The sequence below is a fragment of the Tenebrio molitor genome, chromosome 1 (assembly GCF_963966145.1).
Source record: "Tenebrio molitor chromosome 1, icTenMoli1.1, whole genome shotgun sequence".
Classification (NCBI taxonomy): domain Eukaryota; kingdom Metazoa; phylum Arthropoda; class Insecta; order Coleoptera; family Tenebrionidae; genus Tenebrio; species Tenebrio molitor.
The window spans coordinates 558,737-575,745 of NC_091046.1; the positions used below are offsets into that span (position 1 = coordinate 558,737).

The 17,009-nt window shown below is 36.0% G+C and overlaps 1 protein-coding gene across 1 annotated transcript in view; it reads left to right on the plus strand.

Moving 5' to 3' along the window:
- Nucleotides 1-17,009, plus strand: part of LOC138141373 (uncharacterized) — a 44,687-nt gene that overhangs the window by 17,111 nt on the left and 10,567 nt on the right. Inside the window, exon 2 of the mRNA XM_069062096.1 lies at nucleotides 16,208-16,369. Coding sequence (XP_068918197.1) covers nucleotides 16,214-16,369 — 156 coding nt within the window. The 5' untranslated portion in view covers nucleotides 16,208-16,213. The remainder of the gene's footprint in view (nucleotides 1-16,207; nucleotides 16,370-17,009) is intronic.

Below are 17,009 nucleotides of genomic sequence, written 5' to 3' on the forward strand. Positions count from 1 at the left end.
ATTTTGGGTCACTCTAACTGTTATCAACAGTGTCAATTTGAGTGATACGGTACGAATAAAAACATTGTTGAATACTTAAAATGTGTTACAAGTTGCGGAATGGCAAATATGATTTTGATGACCTGGATATTTTTGTAAATTAAATGTTATAAAAATGCAAATTTTTCACTTTTAATTAATTAGCACAAGACCAGATCTGGTATTAAAGAATATTTAATGTGTAGAGCCGACGTTCATTTAACGTAATCGTAATTAATTAATAAACTAAATAAAAATTCAAATGAAAGTCATATTTTATAAAGTTACGGAGACGTTGACGTTTCATTATACATAATTTCACATTCAATGTAATGCATTCGTTGCGCAAGAAAAATTTTCCACAAGTAGGTACCGCTGTCTCATTATTGTTAGTAATAAAATGAAAATTTTCTGTAGTGTACCTGGTATTTGAGAGAAATTCCGACGATTAGTTGAAACGAGCAAAAAAAATTCAAAACATTTACTTTCTTCAACATTCTAAATTTTCTCTCAATTATTGTTGTATGTAGTTAAATTCTACAGTTATTATTAGTCTCCCCTAACATTTTCATTATTACCATTCTCTGATAAGAAAAAACAAATCATTATAAGGTGACGCACCGAATACTTCCTGAATGAAGTAAGCTTGTGGTCAGAAGAACAATGAAGGGAGTCCTGGAATTGTCGGTTAACCGTGACAAAAAACTGAAATATGTAAATATTTTGATTAACAGGTTGCAAAATGAGCAATTTCCCTTTTCGACATAATTTTTTGTCTCCCGGTCAAGAACGTCAGAGAGGGTTAATTCGATTTTGTGGAGGACCATTATCCTCGGCACGAACCCGCCAATTATTTTTAAATTTGGAAGGAAAAACCGTCGGAATTATCGAATTATGGTCGTGTTTGTTTTACGTTTTTAAATGAAACCATCACGATGAGAAGTAATTTGGCTCGCAAGACGAAACAGATGTGTCGTGTCGGCGTTATTAAGTAATTTCTCAGTTTGCTGTTGGTCGCAGAATGAACCTGTCAAAATTGAGCTTTCGATATTGGCGATTTTCGCGATAAGTGAAATTAAATCCGGTGTGGCGGTGATTAATAAAGAAATTGGCGGAGATGAAAGCGGAGAATTGCTTTCACAGGTAAAGTAAATATTGCGGCTGTTTGCTAGCAAATTAAATTAACTTTTTCAGACGTTCGGCGGCGGGGCGCCATTTTTATTGCGTCGATTCAAAAAAGATGAAGTAATTGATCGGAAATGTGTACAAGAGACGCGACATTCAACCTTTTGCCAAATTTAATTGGGGTTTTTCGGAGGGAAGGCTCGCCCATCTGTAAGCGCAATTCATATTCCTCGACTTTTATATATTATTCATGAACGGAACTGCTCAACCACCCCATCTCATTCGAGTTTTTTTTTTGTTCGGTTTTATGCGATTTTAATGTGAAATATTTTTGCAGTCGTGAGGACGACACAAATTGCATCAGCGACACAGAACTCGTTTTTTTATTAATAATGACTGTTACATAAGAATCTGTTTCTAGAAATTGAGAGAATTAAATTGACATTTTTTACCCCCACTCGACCAATCGCGATGCGCCTCGACGTGCATCTGTCTCTGACGTAATAATGGCGGCTGGAGGGGAGGTAATCACGTGACGAAAAAAATTAAATAGGTACGATGGGGCTGGTTGAGACGGTAATAATTGTCGTTGGATCGAGGTTATCACGTGACAATATTAACTCGGCCGCCTTTGATAATTCCCCGTTCCGAACAATTTTATTCGATTACGTTCCAATGTAACCTTATTACGGCAAGCGATTTGTAGAAAATTAGCGACTCGCTCGCCGTTTTCTTGGTAATAAATTCATCGGCCGGGAAAACTTGTAAATTTTAGAGGAACCATTATTATATATAATAAAATATTAACGATGATAAGACATGAATGGAATAATAATTGGTACCTATTAAAGCTGCAGGTATGAGGAATACGTCGTAAAGTTGTTTGGTCGTTTTGTCATTTCAACATTAACATCCTCTTTGGTCGAGAGATGATTCATTCGTTGGTACCCAGGAATTTAACTCATCTAAAATTCAATTCCAACGTACCCTTGTAGGTCACGTTTAATAATTCAATGGAGGTTAATTGATCGTTCTACACTAATTTGTGCGAACTCGGCCACTCTTACTTCTTCTTCTTCGTCTCGGGAGAAGATCCAGTTCCTTTTGAAAGAATAAAGTGGACATGAAAAGAGTTTCGTGTAAACAGGCCCGCCTCGTTATTTTTCTCTCTTCTTTCTTTTTTTGATGAGGATGATGAGATTCGTTTTTATGGTGTCGTGCAAGTTTTTCGTTTTTGATTAATTCACAATTTGTATCTACTGTGAATACCAATAAATTTGCTGGCGGCATTCGCGACGAAATTAACCGTTCTTCCTGTTCTTATTCATTGTTTTATACAATCAGTCCACCATGTCAAGTATTTATTACATGAAATTGTCGAAAACGAGCCGTGCTTGCGACTTCTCGGACGGGATAATAAAAATTCATCATCTGAATCTCTGGCTCTCTGACAGTTTATTAGACTGCGGTGGTGAGCATTTAAATAGTTCCCACTTGTATAGGCCTCTATTAGGTAATAAACTCAGTGTGCGTTAGATAGGTAGGTATATTTTAATACAGTCGTTGTTATTAAAGGGATAATTTATACTTCCATGGCATCCATAAAACGGCCGCGTAACACAAATTTGAAAAAAACTCCTATTTATTACCACTGCGGGAATCGACGAATTCATGATGTCCGCCCGAAAATTCGTTACAGATTCTGGTTTTATTTTGTCATTTGAAAGCGCAACACCAATAACGAGTAAGTTCGACTCGCTCACTTATCCATTATAAAAAACACTTGACCCCGGATCAAATTCGCCATCGAGTATCGCCGGCTACAAATCAATAGCTGCTGCGACTTTGTCACTGAGCTGCAAACTTGATGGGTGATTTCGTCTGGAAAAGAGGAAGACAATAAAACTTGATTCGTTTCATTACACCGGCTAAAACTCAGAAATTATTTACGGTATTTCCACATTTGCATTTAAATCGGATCTCGACGGCATATGGCTTCACAAAAATTTGGAGTTTTCCCATCGTCCATCTGCTGCACTCAAAAAACTAAAGTAAAAAATTGCCCTAAAAAGTTGATAGGTGACAGTCTAGTGTGCAAACGAGGTTTTTGCATAATGGGAACCCATCTGACGCCAGATGGGGTTTCGCGAGGGGTCAAGTTTTGGCCCGTGGCGTTGCAAAAAGAGCGCTATTAATCTCGGTTAATCTTCTCATTCTCTTTAACGTAATATTGTTTCAAATTTTTATACGAAATTTACTACACGAAAATGGGCCGTTAAGTAGTTGAAGAATATCAAATATTTAAAAGGTTGAATTGTGCTAATTTTTAATAGGTACAGTTGGTTGCAAAAAAAACGGGAACTATCAGAATAAAATTGACACATTGAACCCTTCTTACGAGAGATAGGTTAGAATTAACGTCAAAATTCATTGACATTTTTAAAAATTATTTGATAGGTATTGTCAAGTATACAATTAATTGACAAATGGACAAAACCAAATTTACATTAGGGAAATTTTCGTTTCCAGTTTTTTTTTGCAACCAACTGTACCTCGTCTCAAGGAAAAGCCAACTGATTTTCCTATTTGAATTAATTTGTTTTATCTAATCTTAACCTGATCACGTCGTCAATGTCTAGGAATGGACATAAAGACACCTACAAAAATATTTCGGAAGATTATTTACAGCACAACATAAAACCAAAGAAATTACTTTACTGAGATTACGAAGTGACTCATTTGTACTCTGTAACGATCAGTTCGACTACAGCATTCGCATGTTAAAATACAGTGTGGAACAAAATGATTTTCCTCTAGTTTGCACTACCCCTGTAAAAGTACGAAGTGCCGCTCTACGAAAAAAAGGAAGGTAGTACCTCAACCTCAAAATATAGGTACATCAAAATTCCAAATGTGTTTTATTGCATGACTAAAATCGTTATTTTAAGGCGCTAGCATACATTTTAATCGTTTCTTAATTCATTTCAATAAATTGTAATAATTGTCAGTTTGATTGATGCCATTTATTGACAGAACTGGATAGCTGCTTAAAAGAATAGAGCGGTGCAGGAAGATTTACATGTGAAAAAATTCCAAAGCTAGGTGAAAATCATATTGTTTCACACTGTAGATGGATTATAAGAAAACTGCAGCATATAATTTTTGTTTAGATATTAAGTTCAGCGACCATTTTTCCGTCAGTCTTAATTCCTACAAACATTTGATCTAAATTAGCGTAATTAAAACATCACTGTTATTCTACAAATTTTCTTTCCAACGAGTTTAAATCAAGATTTAAATGTTTTCTCTTCTAGATCCCATTGACAAGGGAAGGACAAGGATATTTACATTAATATAATTCCCTTGATAACACTATTTCTTATATCGTCATTTATTTTGCATTACGCCCACTTTTACACGTCTAGTATTATTATTATTATTACTATCGATTCCCAGCAGTGACCGGCAGTTCACCGGCATTAGGCTGAACTTCGTCATTGCGGGTATTGTTACCAAGTAATAACGAGCAAACTGATAATTGTATGAAGCATTGTCATCCCCAAACCCCAATCCAGCTTGATTACTGGCCATCCACCACGCTTCTGCTGTTATAGTTTTCCCATTTATAATTTGGTTTTATGGCAGTGCAATTGTAATTATTAGGGGCTGGGGTTGTGGTTTTGGCGATAGTGAAGATATTGTAACCTGCTCAGACAACAGACCTTCTTTTACAGTCCTAGGATTTATGGCGGTAGTTGCCTATTGTCGGGGTATTTAACACCCTTACAACAGGGCTGGTAGTAAAACCAAATTATAAATGGGAAAACTATACTCAAATAATATTTATTGTTACCGTCAAACTGTCCAAGAGACTTAACGACAATAAAACAGGTCCCTAACGGATGTTCGTTAGCTAAAGTTTGTTTTATGATATTTGAGGACTCGCTCCAGGACTCATAAGAAGGAGGTGGGTAATTGTCACAATCTAGTTCTTGTTTTATTTTTGTCTAAGAAAGTGTACGCAAAATATCCATTCATATAGGCTTTGGCACAAATCAATCGAAACCTCGTGTAATGATCTGATTTCTTGGGGTTGTGCTACCTGAAGGGGAGCCACCTACTCCATCCACTTCTAGGGTAACTCTAGAATACCTCGTATTCCAAATATCAAAATGTACATCGTTTATGCAAGACTAAACGATGACTATCGTTGTTTTTATTAATTTTTTTGTTCGACACTGTCAGAATTTGAGAATTTTCTCCTGTGTGAACGGATTTTGATAAATTTGACAACTTGTCAAAACGAAACATCAAGCTAATTTTAGAGATTTTCAGCGATTTGGAGCCTTTGGGGGGCTCGTCGAACAAAAAAACGTTGTATTCAACTCGTGGACCTTTAAAACTCTCGTTTCACTCGAGTTTTAAACTGGCCCACTCATGCCAAAAAAAGCCCAAATTACACACGAACTCGTTAAATAAACTACTATTTTCTAATTTGTGATATGTCATTTTAGTTGTCAAACGTGCTTCATTTAATAACTAGTGTTAAAAAGTGACATTATATTATCACTAGTGTTAAAAAGTGACATTAGTGGTATTATCTATCCCGGAAAATTATTATTAAAATAGCAGATTTAAACAGGATTTTAATCAGAATGTGTGCTTTTCGTAACTAAATTAGAAAAAATCTTGTATGAAACACGTAGCAAAATGGCTATTTTTTGCACACACCATCGTTGACGCTCGTGGTCCAATTGTCATATCTAATGCAAAAAAGACGCTCATTTTGCAATTAGTTGCATAAATAGCTACTTTAATAATGTTATCATAAGTATAATGATATTAAAATTAAATAAACCTGGTACATATTTTAAATCCACTGGTTTATTCAAATTGAAGAAAATAGAAAATCCGAAATTATGATTGTTATTTCTGTATCTGTATTTCTGTATTTATAAACGCTTCAACCTTTTTTTTTATTTATCCAAAAATTATTCCCCAAAACTTTTATTTTTTTGTAATAAAATATTTAATTTAATTTAATAAAAATCTCCATGCTTACTCCTTGATTTTTTTTCAAAAGCACTTGAACCTATACAGTTTTTTAACTCAAATAATCTGGAATTTAACGGGAGCATAAACCCGGAAAACATCCTCGTTGGATAACCGCCGAATAAGCTATTAATCGCTGATCGCACACGCACATTTTCTAATGCCGTTCGCATTTTTGCGAATGACCCGGATTATTCCGGCATAGATCTCCGGGCGAATCCGTGCAGCCGAACAGAAACGCCCTATTATTAGACTGGTTACCATGAATCGGTTATTGATTCAACAAGGATACAAACTCGTAAAATCCGTGACACTCTGATAAAAACTGTCCAGCACACGTATCTACATGTACGCACATGCGAACGGCTCCTACGAATTAATAAGAAGGAAATATGTCACGGTACACGATTCCACTAACACAAATTACGAACGTAACAGGTGTGGCTTATATATTCCTCGACTTCTAACGAAAGTGAAATGGAATTTGAGAAAATGAAGCATTAGCCGGAGTCGATGTTGTTATTACGTCTATGTAATCTAATAACATTGCGGTGCGCAGAAGAGAGGCGTTGGCACAATTTCTAACAGGTTGCCATCGAATCCGGTGCGGAATCTAATACACAACGAATTTTTTTCCAGCCAGTTCTGTTATTATTTTCTTGTTAATTTTGCAACGTTACTTCACGGATAATTTGAGGAGAAAATTGGGTTTTAATTGTAATAAATCACTTCCGTTTGCGCAAGACGTTCGAAGTTCATTGCTTTTGTTCACATCATAATCGCCGACGACAATTAAAAAACTTTTTTTTCTCTTCTAATTTATCACCCGGATTCGACTTATTAATCGTTAATCGGACGATTCTCCTTTTATGTGGGATTCAATCTCGGTTTTATCTCCTCTCTATCAGATTTTCGCTGCATTTTACCGTTTTTAGTTTCGAGGGTCGGTTTTAAAGAGCGTTTTACAACCCCGATCGGACGATTCGGCATTATCACCGTTTTGTTGGTAGTCCGAATGGGAATATTTGCTTCTAAACTGTTTTCTCTCAAGATAATACAAGGTAGAATTTTTTCATTACCCAGCAATTATCATGTCTTCTGTTGTCGTAATAAATAATTAAGTGTTTGCACAGAAATCGGAATGTAATGGCAGATGACATTGAATTTTAAAATAATTGGCCTGCGAATAAGTGGCTACCGAGGAGCAATTTTCATATAATAGGTGGCCCTCGAGAACTCGTTGAAACATGCGAAAAATAAAGAAAAAAAAAACATTCATCATGTCGACATCGTTCAGCAACAATGGAGAAGAATTTGATGGAGAAAAAAATGTGGAAGCGAAAACTGATGACTTGTAACATCCAATGTGTGTTAATTGCTGCTGGTGTGACAGTAACGAAGGTCATACAATTTTTCATGTGGCGACCTTGTCTACATTAATGATCGCTAACATTTACTAATTACGGTTAAACAAATGTTGCTAATAGAAAAATATTTTTACGTGGACGATGACGTTAAAAGAATTTACACCGTTCTGTGGGCGCGTCACATTTAACGCTTCATTTTGGATTTGAAATTCCGCTTGAAATTGTCGACTTCGTGTCATCCGTCAAGATAAATAATCACTAATTAAAGATTTAATTAAGGAAATTCCAAATTTGTCCGTTTCCGCTCGATAAAGTGATTCTTTCATCGATCGACCACGAGCTTTAGAACTCGTCATTTAAATACGACTGCCTGAAATAAATAAACAGGAAGGCGTTCAACATGCAGAATATATTTATTTCCGCGAAGCTAACTCCAATTATCATAATCCACATAGGTAGGAAAAGACAAATCAATATTATGGTCGATCATAATCAGACTATAACTGTAGACATATTTGCATGAAGCTCGCGGTATAAATCATGTTTTGTTTTTAATTCTTGAGAAAATAGATAATAAGAGGTGCGCTCTGTTGCGAGACATTTCACCGGTTTTAATTACGAGCGCTTCTAATCTCTTTTAGCGTTGCCATTTTAATGAAGTCAGTTTGAAGTTGCAAATGAATAATGAAAGGACTGGATAGAGAAAGACCGAAGGAGCGGATAATTCGACGGTTTTCTGTTTATTACGTCTGGCTTCGATCAAAAATTTCCTCGAGAGACGAGACCGCACCATCTCCACCCCCCGCAGAAAATCGCCATTAATCCTCTCTTCGGTCACGCTGTCTACTTCCAGAGAGTCTCGTGTCGTAGAGAGTGGTAATTATCCGCTCTCGGAATTATATTTTTCAATCGTTTAAAGACGTACAATAAAAAAGCAACACGAAAAATCTCGAGAGGTTGTCCTTTGGTGGACGTGGGAAAAACAGAAACTTAGGCGACTGTGATTCCTCACCGGCAATTTTTGCCTCGAGAGGAAATAATCAACTCTTTAATTTACCTACAAATTGCACGTTTTATCCGATTACGTAAACTCCCCCGACCTTGAACCTGGTGTTATCCCATCAGTCGTCGGGGTCGTGACATTGACGGATTTTCGACTGTACGAGTACACCTAAAGTAAACCTGTTATCGATTGTGGGTGGACGAAGTGAATGATTAGCCGCGTGGGATCTTCGTGCATCCGCTAATGGAAACCATTCAACACGCCGAACGAAGAATTTCCGCAAGTTTTATTTGTTCGCCAGGAAATCAATCAGACGCGATTTTCTTTTCGGACGAAGAGCAGGTGGCCGGACATCAAATAGTCGCAGTAACGAAGTAAGCTGAAGTAAAAAGTCCAAGTTTCGCAATTCTAAGAGACATCATTTTCGGACGTGGTTTTGTTGATGGAATAGACGCGACGAGCCTGAGAAGGCAGCGAATGCGGTTCTTGGATGAAGAAACAAAGTGGTCGGCAAATTTAATACCGTTCACTTTAAAAAATAATTATTGTCAGTTGGTCAGTTTTATCGTGCTCAAGAAAAATGTGTGTATGTGAGCATGAAAAACAATTTTTAAGCAAGTTGTTTCAAAGAAAAAGGTTCAAACCCGGGAAAGTTTTCGATACAAATAATATGTATAAAATGTAAATCCTTCGTAAACTTTCTACACAAGAAAAAATCTGAAGTGATTTAATTTTTTCCCGGGGATGTTTAAATTTAAAAATATGCTGTAAATGTTTCATATTTTAAATGTCCATAACTGAATAGCAAATTATTTAAAAATAAATATGAAATCGTTAACTAAATTTCTTTTTAATAACGAGATCTCAGAAAATTGAAAGTCTTCTTTTATAAAATAAATACCAATAAAATTTCTCGTGTATTGTATTGTAAGTATTGGACAAATAATTTGTTTTAACTACGTACACAATTTTATTATTTTTCTAAATATTTAAAAATCTGCTTTATTATTATTTTACATACAGGATTATTCACGAGAGGGTTACTTCTGATTTTTTTGCCGCAACCAACAATACCAATGGCACAAACTACTGAATCAAATGTATTATTTCTTAAACTAGAAATCAAAGTAAGTTGGATAGATTTGTTAGAAATGTCAGACTGACAGAAAACCTGTATTTAATCAAAACTCAACAAATAAATGAACAAATCAAATTAATGTAAAAGGTGTTCGAAGTATCTTTCCACACTCTCCATAAATGATGATCATGTCAGTCCTTTCATCGTTATTGTAAAATAGTTATTTTTCGAATTGACTTGATTTTTTGCATGCATGAGATATGATACAAAACTAAGAGCCATCCTGGATTTGGTTATAATTACATATTTTCAAAATTTGAGATCAAGAAGTTGTTGCAATATGTATAATGGGTTGCGGCAAAAAGAAATTCAGAAGTAACTCTCTCGTGAATAACCCTGTATAAAGAAATGACGATGAATTGTGAACTAATTCTGGACGTTAATAACCTTTTCCGTTGACCGCTTGTTAATTTCAATATTAATGAATTATTTTGTCTAAATTATAGTGTATTAATGGACCTCATTAATACACTATTTTTCATTAATCAACGATTTTTGCGATTTTGACGTTTTGATTAAATTTTGATGTATAAACAACCTCGAACATGCATTGTTTGTACTTACCAACACTGCAGCAGGTAGTGCAGCAGGTTTTTCTATAGTTTATAGCTCCATAACTGCACAATTACAAATTCACTTTTTCAAAAACCGACCTTTTTGGTTATAATTCGCATGTCATATTTTTCAAAGGTAACTAGGTGGTTTCCTTAGCAACCGTGATTTTTACGTGAAATTGAATGTGAATGGAGTTGACGTCTTCTTACACTCTTTGTGGAAAAGTAAATAGAAAGTGTTGAAAAATTTTTAAATGGCCTACCCTGAGGACAAAAAAAGAATGAAGGTATTTATAAGGTGTTATCTTTATGGAAAAAATTGGCTTTAATTTCAAAATTTGTCACCAAAAAAACAAGTTTGCGGTCAACGAAAAAATTTTGTAATCAACTCTTTTGTTAATGGGCGATTAATAATCTCAACTATTAAAGCCACTCACTCGCTACACTCGTTCGTGCTTTAAACAGTTTCGATTATTAATCGCCTTCATTAACAAACTAGTTTATTAAATAACTATTAACTTAATTATTATTAAGGAAGAAATCATTTTTTATACGTAAAATCAAGGCGGTCTCAAGTTACAGGCCAGGACACTGGCTGTGTTGCCACATTCCCTGGTAGGCCATTCCATGACCTACGATGTTCCAAAAATTTTGAAACGAATTCGACATTTAAAATAAATTTTGACAAGTCCTTGGACAAATTCGTCAAACTGAATTAAAAATGTCATTTAAGTGTTGCCTACCAAATTGCAACTCAAATTATGCGTCTTCTTCTTCAAATTAAGTAGGTAGCTAAATACTTTTATTTAAGTTTCCATCAAATGAGCAAACGAAGCCAATTTGGAAATAGATTTTAAAAATCGAAGAGTGAAGAATTCGCAAAAGTAGCTATGCTTGTGCTAAAGATTTTAGCGGAACAGTTATCAATGGGGACAAAATGAAGTGACTTGTGCTAAACGCGGTGCCAATAACTTCTAATTACGAAGAAATTACACTTTGGGAAGAAACAATCAAAATTAGTAATGACGACACAATCACTAGAGGAAATCTTTTGGTTTTAAAAACGAATATTGAAATGAGACTGGGAAGCAAGTTACAAGAAATGGGATGGGATTTAGGCAATGGGGAGAACAAAATTGTTATATTTAAGTTGGAAATGCCCACCTCACGTTAGTTTATAACCAAACAGTTTCAATAGTCCGGAACACAGCAGAGCATCTGAAATATTATCAGTAATGAGCACCGTTATTTTTCTGTCCCTAAGGTGGTTTTAAACTACATATATGTTACAATGCGATTACGCATTTTTGAACTGTCGTAAAATTAGATCACTCATATTTGACAAATGTAAATACAATGACAGGTTTAGTGGATTTCGATTTTTTTCACTAAATGTTGGTGAAGCAATGTTGTCAGACTGTGGTAGGCCATTCCATAGCACACTGCCTTTGGTCAGTGTCATGGCCTGGTAAATGTAGATCGCCTTGGTAAAATGCATTCACGTTGTTTTGGCAGAATGGGATTCCATGGAAACTTTGTATGTATTTAATTTGGTAGTAAAGCTGTCTGTTGAAATAGAAGAATACTCAGACATCGCGGGAAATTCAGCAACATGTTATGTTCATTTTGGTAGGTCCGCATGTCAGACACTTTAGTGACGGAAGGCAAACAGTGTGTTCAACGATAAAAAAAATAAATCATGGTCTCCCATTATAGCAAAACAACGTGAACGGTGTTTAGGTATCATATTTAATGAAAAGAACTTAAGAACATGATTGTGACATTTTTATTTACTTAATTAATTAATATCAAATCACAAATGAGTCTTATCCTTTGATAAGGACTAGTCGAAAGAGATTTAAATTAATAAGCTTTCAGGTTTCAAATCTTTTTAACCTTTTTACTGGTGAACATTTGAGACCTTCCTTGTAATCTTGTTGCTTTATTGTTGTGTCTTTTTGGATATCTACAATAATAAAATCATAAATTGCAAATTTTAAAACCCCTTATCTGAAATGTACAGTTCTCGGCTTGGTTGACTGATCTGTTTCGGAATCCTGGAGGTCCTAGATAAATGCCCGCCTTCCAGGTTAACTCTGCTCATGTCGAGTCCAGTTTGTGCGCCGTCTCCCTCATCCGGTTATAAAATCACTTTTAAAATCTCCATAAAAAGCGCGTTCAAACCTCCGGTTAATTTTCGTATCATAAACAATCACCAACCACTTCGGGCCCAAAGCTTTTTAAGCTCTATACTAAAGTTCATAATCGCAGCACGCGTGCACGTATAATACACGAGAGCCTTAAATTTATCTCCGATCTGCACGGTTAATTGAACGGTTAATATTCAGGCAGTAATTCTTGTCCGGGCCGAAATTTTGTCATAATATTTCTCTTTTAATGAACGTCTCTGCTGGATTTCGGTTCGGCCGTAGCACCGTGTAATTTAAAATGTTCTCCCGGTATGTTGGACACGGCGAATTTGTGTGTACGTCGGAAAAAAGAAAAAGCACAGCTCTCATAAAGCCTTCATGAAAAATGCAAAGTGACTTGTGGGGCAGCGTCGCTTTTTTCAGTTGGTTTTGAGCGGCCACGATCCGACCAGGATGGATATTTTCCCACTGTATTATGCAGTTTCTCCCCGTGGGAATGCCACTGATTATACAATTAGCGTAATACTCGAGGCATTGTTTTGGTCAATATTGCGCCAACAACTAACAAGAATCGAGTTTGTTGCGCAATTTGAGTGTACGTATGGGAAGAACAAATCGAAGGGGATTGCGTGATTTAACAAAACCGAAACGGAAGGTTTTGTTTTTTTTCAAGCGAGGAATTATTCAAATCCGAGTCGGTAAAAAGTAAAGTTCGCGGTGGAGCGCTCCCTTTCCGAAAAAAGTTGCTAACAACATCCTCTGGAATTCACCGACTCCACCTATTAGCGGTTGCCGCCGGCGAAACTTTTAACGTTACAAATTTAATGACGAAATTACAATTTCATAACTTTTTGTCCGGCGAAATAATGAAGCGCATTCATAAAACGAACTCACTTCGTCATCGCGACGTTTTATGGAGACTTTTGTCAAAGACAATGGAAAGTTTGATTAGTTTAGTTTTCAAGTTTCCACATCAAATTTTACATAGTCAGTGTCGAAATGTTGCCTCTTCGTACACATACACGTGGTCATATCAATTTTCTTTTGAAACAGACGCGCAACTATGACGTTTACTATTACTGCGATATTTACGTTTATTACCGATATAAAGCTGGATGTTGGTATTTAAATTCTACACGTAATAATGGTAATTAATATAAATAACAAACGTTATTGCGGTTGTTAAATGCTACCGTTAGGTCAAAAATGAGTCTGACTTTAGCACAATTTACTTTCCTTTAGTGCATGTGAACGCTAAGTGAGTGTTTATTGTGTGAAATGACTGTTGGGAACAAAAAACCTCCGACAACCATTCATAATTTTGGTGCAAGACCATTTGTGGTGGCCTCAATAGTGGGATTAGTAAAATTACTTAATCCTAGTTTTTTCATTGGATTTTTATTGTCATGCGGCTGAGAAGAACTGACTTTGTGCGTATATTTTATGGCAATGATTTCTTTCGTGTAGGAATCAAAAGCAAACTCCCTCAACTGTTCTCTTCATTTTGCCAACTTTGCATTTCTTTAATAATTGAGTTTTCAGTTTCTGCAATGCTTTTGGTGTTGAAGATCGCCAAACTTGACGTCTCTTATTATTTCCATGGCTTATATAAACTTTAAATTGTAATGCAAAAGTAGAAGTTCTCCTGGGAGAAAATTTTAGTGATGTGGAGCTTTTGATATTCTCTAAGCCAGAGTGAAATCCACGTAAACCGTACCATCCAGTCGTGAAAAACAAAAGTCGAGACTTAAATCGATTCATGCGGACTCTTTAAATTTAAAAAATTCGAATTTTAGTAATGAATTGATGAAAATTTAATAAATAAAGTGGCGAAACTGAAAACTTGCTTACAGTGCGAGTGTAAAGCTAGCAATAAAATTTCTTAAATTTATGTCCTTCCTATTTCTGACAAGACTCCACTTCTGAATGGTCATCGTTTGGTATAAATAAAATTTTCCATTTCACCCTCAAAACTAAAAAAACTTAAATGTTATATTTTTAAAGGTCTTTTTATTCTCTATCCACTAGTGCTAAATCGGTTGATCAAAATAAATCAGGATATCAGGATACATATTTCAATAAAATCGGGTGACTAAAGGACAAGAATTTGGCAAGAAATTGGCAAATTGTACTACAGGCTATTCGTGATGTTTTCAACAAATTTGAATTCTGTTTGGCATCTGTCAGAGAGGTAGGTACTGGAGCTGATATTTAGGATTTAGTCTTAAAAAACATTAATTTATTGTAAATTTTGAGGTTATCTTTGATTTACATAGTTAATCATATCGCGCGTTCAAATGAAGGCGTTGGAAACCCTCAATTGTTGTGCTTTTTTAAAGCATGTTGACAGCTAACCTAAAATTTAGAGCCAAAAAATCTTTCTTTTTTCCTTTATTTGCAATGTTTTACATTAAAAATAGAACAACTTAATGATTCCTATCCTCGAAGCAAATATCTAAAGGCACCCTTTGGTGAAAACAAACATGTTCAATTATGTCCCGATTAAAGATAAACAAATATCATTCGTGTCAAACGGCGGGAAATTCAAACTTTACACTGTTCTAAACGATTTAATTTTTCCAACGCTTACTCAGCCCAGAATTTCATTTGAACGCGCGATAGTTGCCACTGAAGATTTTTAAATTGTCCTCTGAACTCCCACTGGCTAGGGCAGAAAATGGTAACTTGCACTAAAATATCAGCATTTAGAAATACAATTTGACCTCTATTGACTAATAATAATAAAATAATGTAAATAAAAAAATTGCCGCTTCATAAAATCTTCTACCACTTCTCGCTGTAATATTTCATCCAATTTCATTTTTTGCGCCGTTCAATACCGCCATTCGTATCCATTAAAAGCAAAATATAAACACAAGAAAAAATAGCCTCGCAAAACTCCAGAGTTCTTATTACCGGAGAGAGCCTCCACAACAACAAATCTCGTTTATCAAAGCCCGAGTAACATTTTTCCAAAACGTGACCACAATCTAACGCAAGTCTCATCTTTATCTTGAACCCGCTCCGATCGACGATTTATAGAACGAGTCATGTGCTAAGGGTGGAATTTTTTCAACGATCCAACTTTCGTTTTTATTAAGATGAAAGTGCGTAAACGGGCACTTCGCCGGCGAGTTTCTAATTTTTTAAACGTGACCATCAAGATGAGAACCGAGTTTTTCGCACCAACCACGGCCGCATCGAAATCAGGTGCGTAACTGTGCACTTGTAATGATATATCATTTTAAATCCGTCGAGATTACGGATAATACAAGACAAGAAAAATGAAATTTATTCGCGTCAGTTTGGAGGTTATGGGAACCGAACATCATTCCAAAGCATCTAGCCGGCTTAACCGTATTCCTGACGTGGTTCGGTCGAAACGTCGAAAATTGCACTTGTGCAGTTGATGGAATCGGTTTCGAGCGGTCAGAGCTTGAGAAAGGAGACGAAGTGATTAGATAATGGGGTCACTCCTTGCGCTATGGTCTCTTTGACCTTAATCACCACCTGTCTGATAGATTCCGCCGCTAACTTATCCTTACATAATAATCGTCCGCTATTACTTTCACGTTGCGAGCGAATAAAATTTATTTTTATGTCATTCCTCACCTTGACAAAGAACTGTGCCATTACAAACACATTCCTCTCGTCGATTCACCGTTATAAATCCACCATAATAGAGCCATTAATTTCGTTTAAAAATCGCAATTAAGAAAAAAATTCTCGAGCCGCCCAAAACCCATCATTCGTTCTTACCACAACTCGTTTTTTTAATCGCCGATTTGTTCTTGTTGCAGGACGTAATGTGTCAAGGTTGTGGAAAACTATGGACGGCTCTGCAAGTGCTATGGAGTACGATTTACGTTATTTGTGGAGCTGCCCAGTTAATCTCGGGGATATTCTTCATGATATCCATCCCGGCGCTCCACCTTAGTTGCAACATATGGACCGGATCGTGGGTGAGTGATTTCGGTGACGAATTTTCAATCGTCCTTTGAGGTGCATCAAATTCCGCAATTTACCACGATATATGTAATCCCAGGCGTGGGCAGCTTTGAAACGAGCTTGTCGGCGTTTTTAATTGAAGTTGCGGTTTTGCTAAAGGTCAGTTTACTTTGAAATTGACTAATGTTACGTCGGTGCTGTAAAAACGCACGCGCTACTACACCCTCCGTAAAAGGAGGACGTGCGAAAGTAAACTTAATTTCGACGAGTTTTCCGTAAACACTTTATCCTTCTTATATCTTGGCCAAAGATAAAAGTGTTTTTTGTCGCTATAGAATAATAAAGAACATCTCCACAGAGAAATTCCGATAACAAGTCGGGAAAGAAAGCTGTCGTAAAAACTGGGAGCGATTGAAACCCGGAAAAAACAGCAATTTTTCTGCGGAGTTCATCTTCTGCTTAATTCTTGCCCGAGTTGGATTGTTGATGTCGTCCTCCGGAATATTCTACGGCAGTTTCACTTTTGAAAAATGGAGGAAACATTTTTTCAGTTTCAAGTAAACAACTTCATCCGTCGTAATTACATGTCCAGTTTATTCAGTACTTTATCGATATTATTAATTTGTCTAAATTCAAGTTCTGTACAGTTATTCC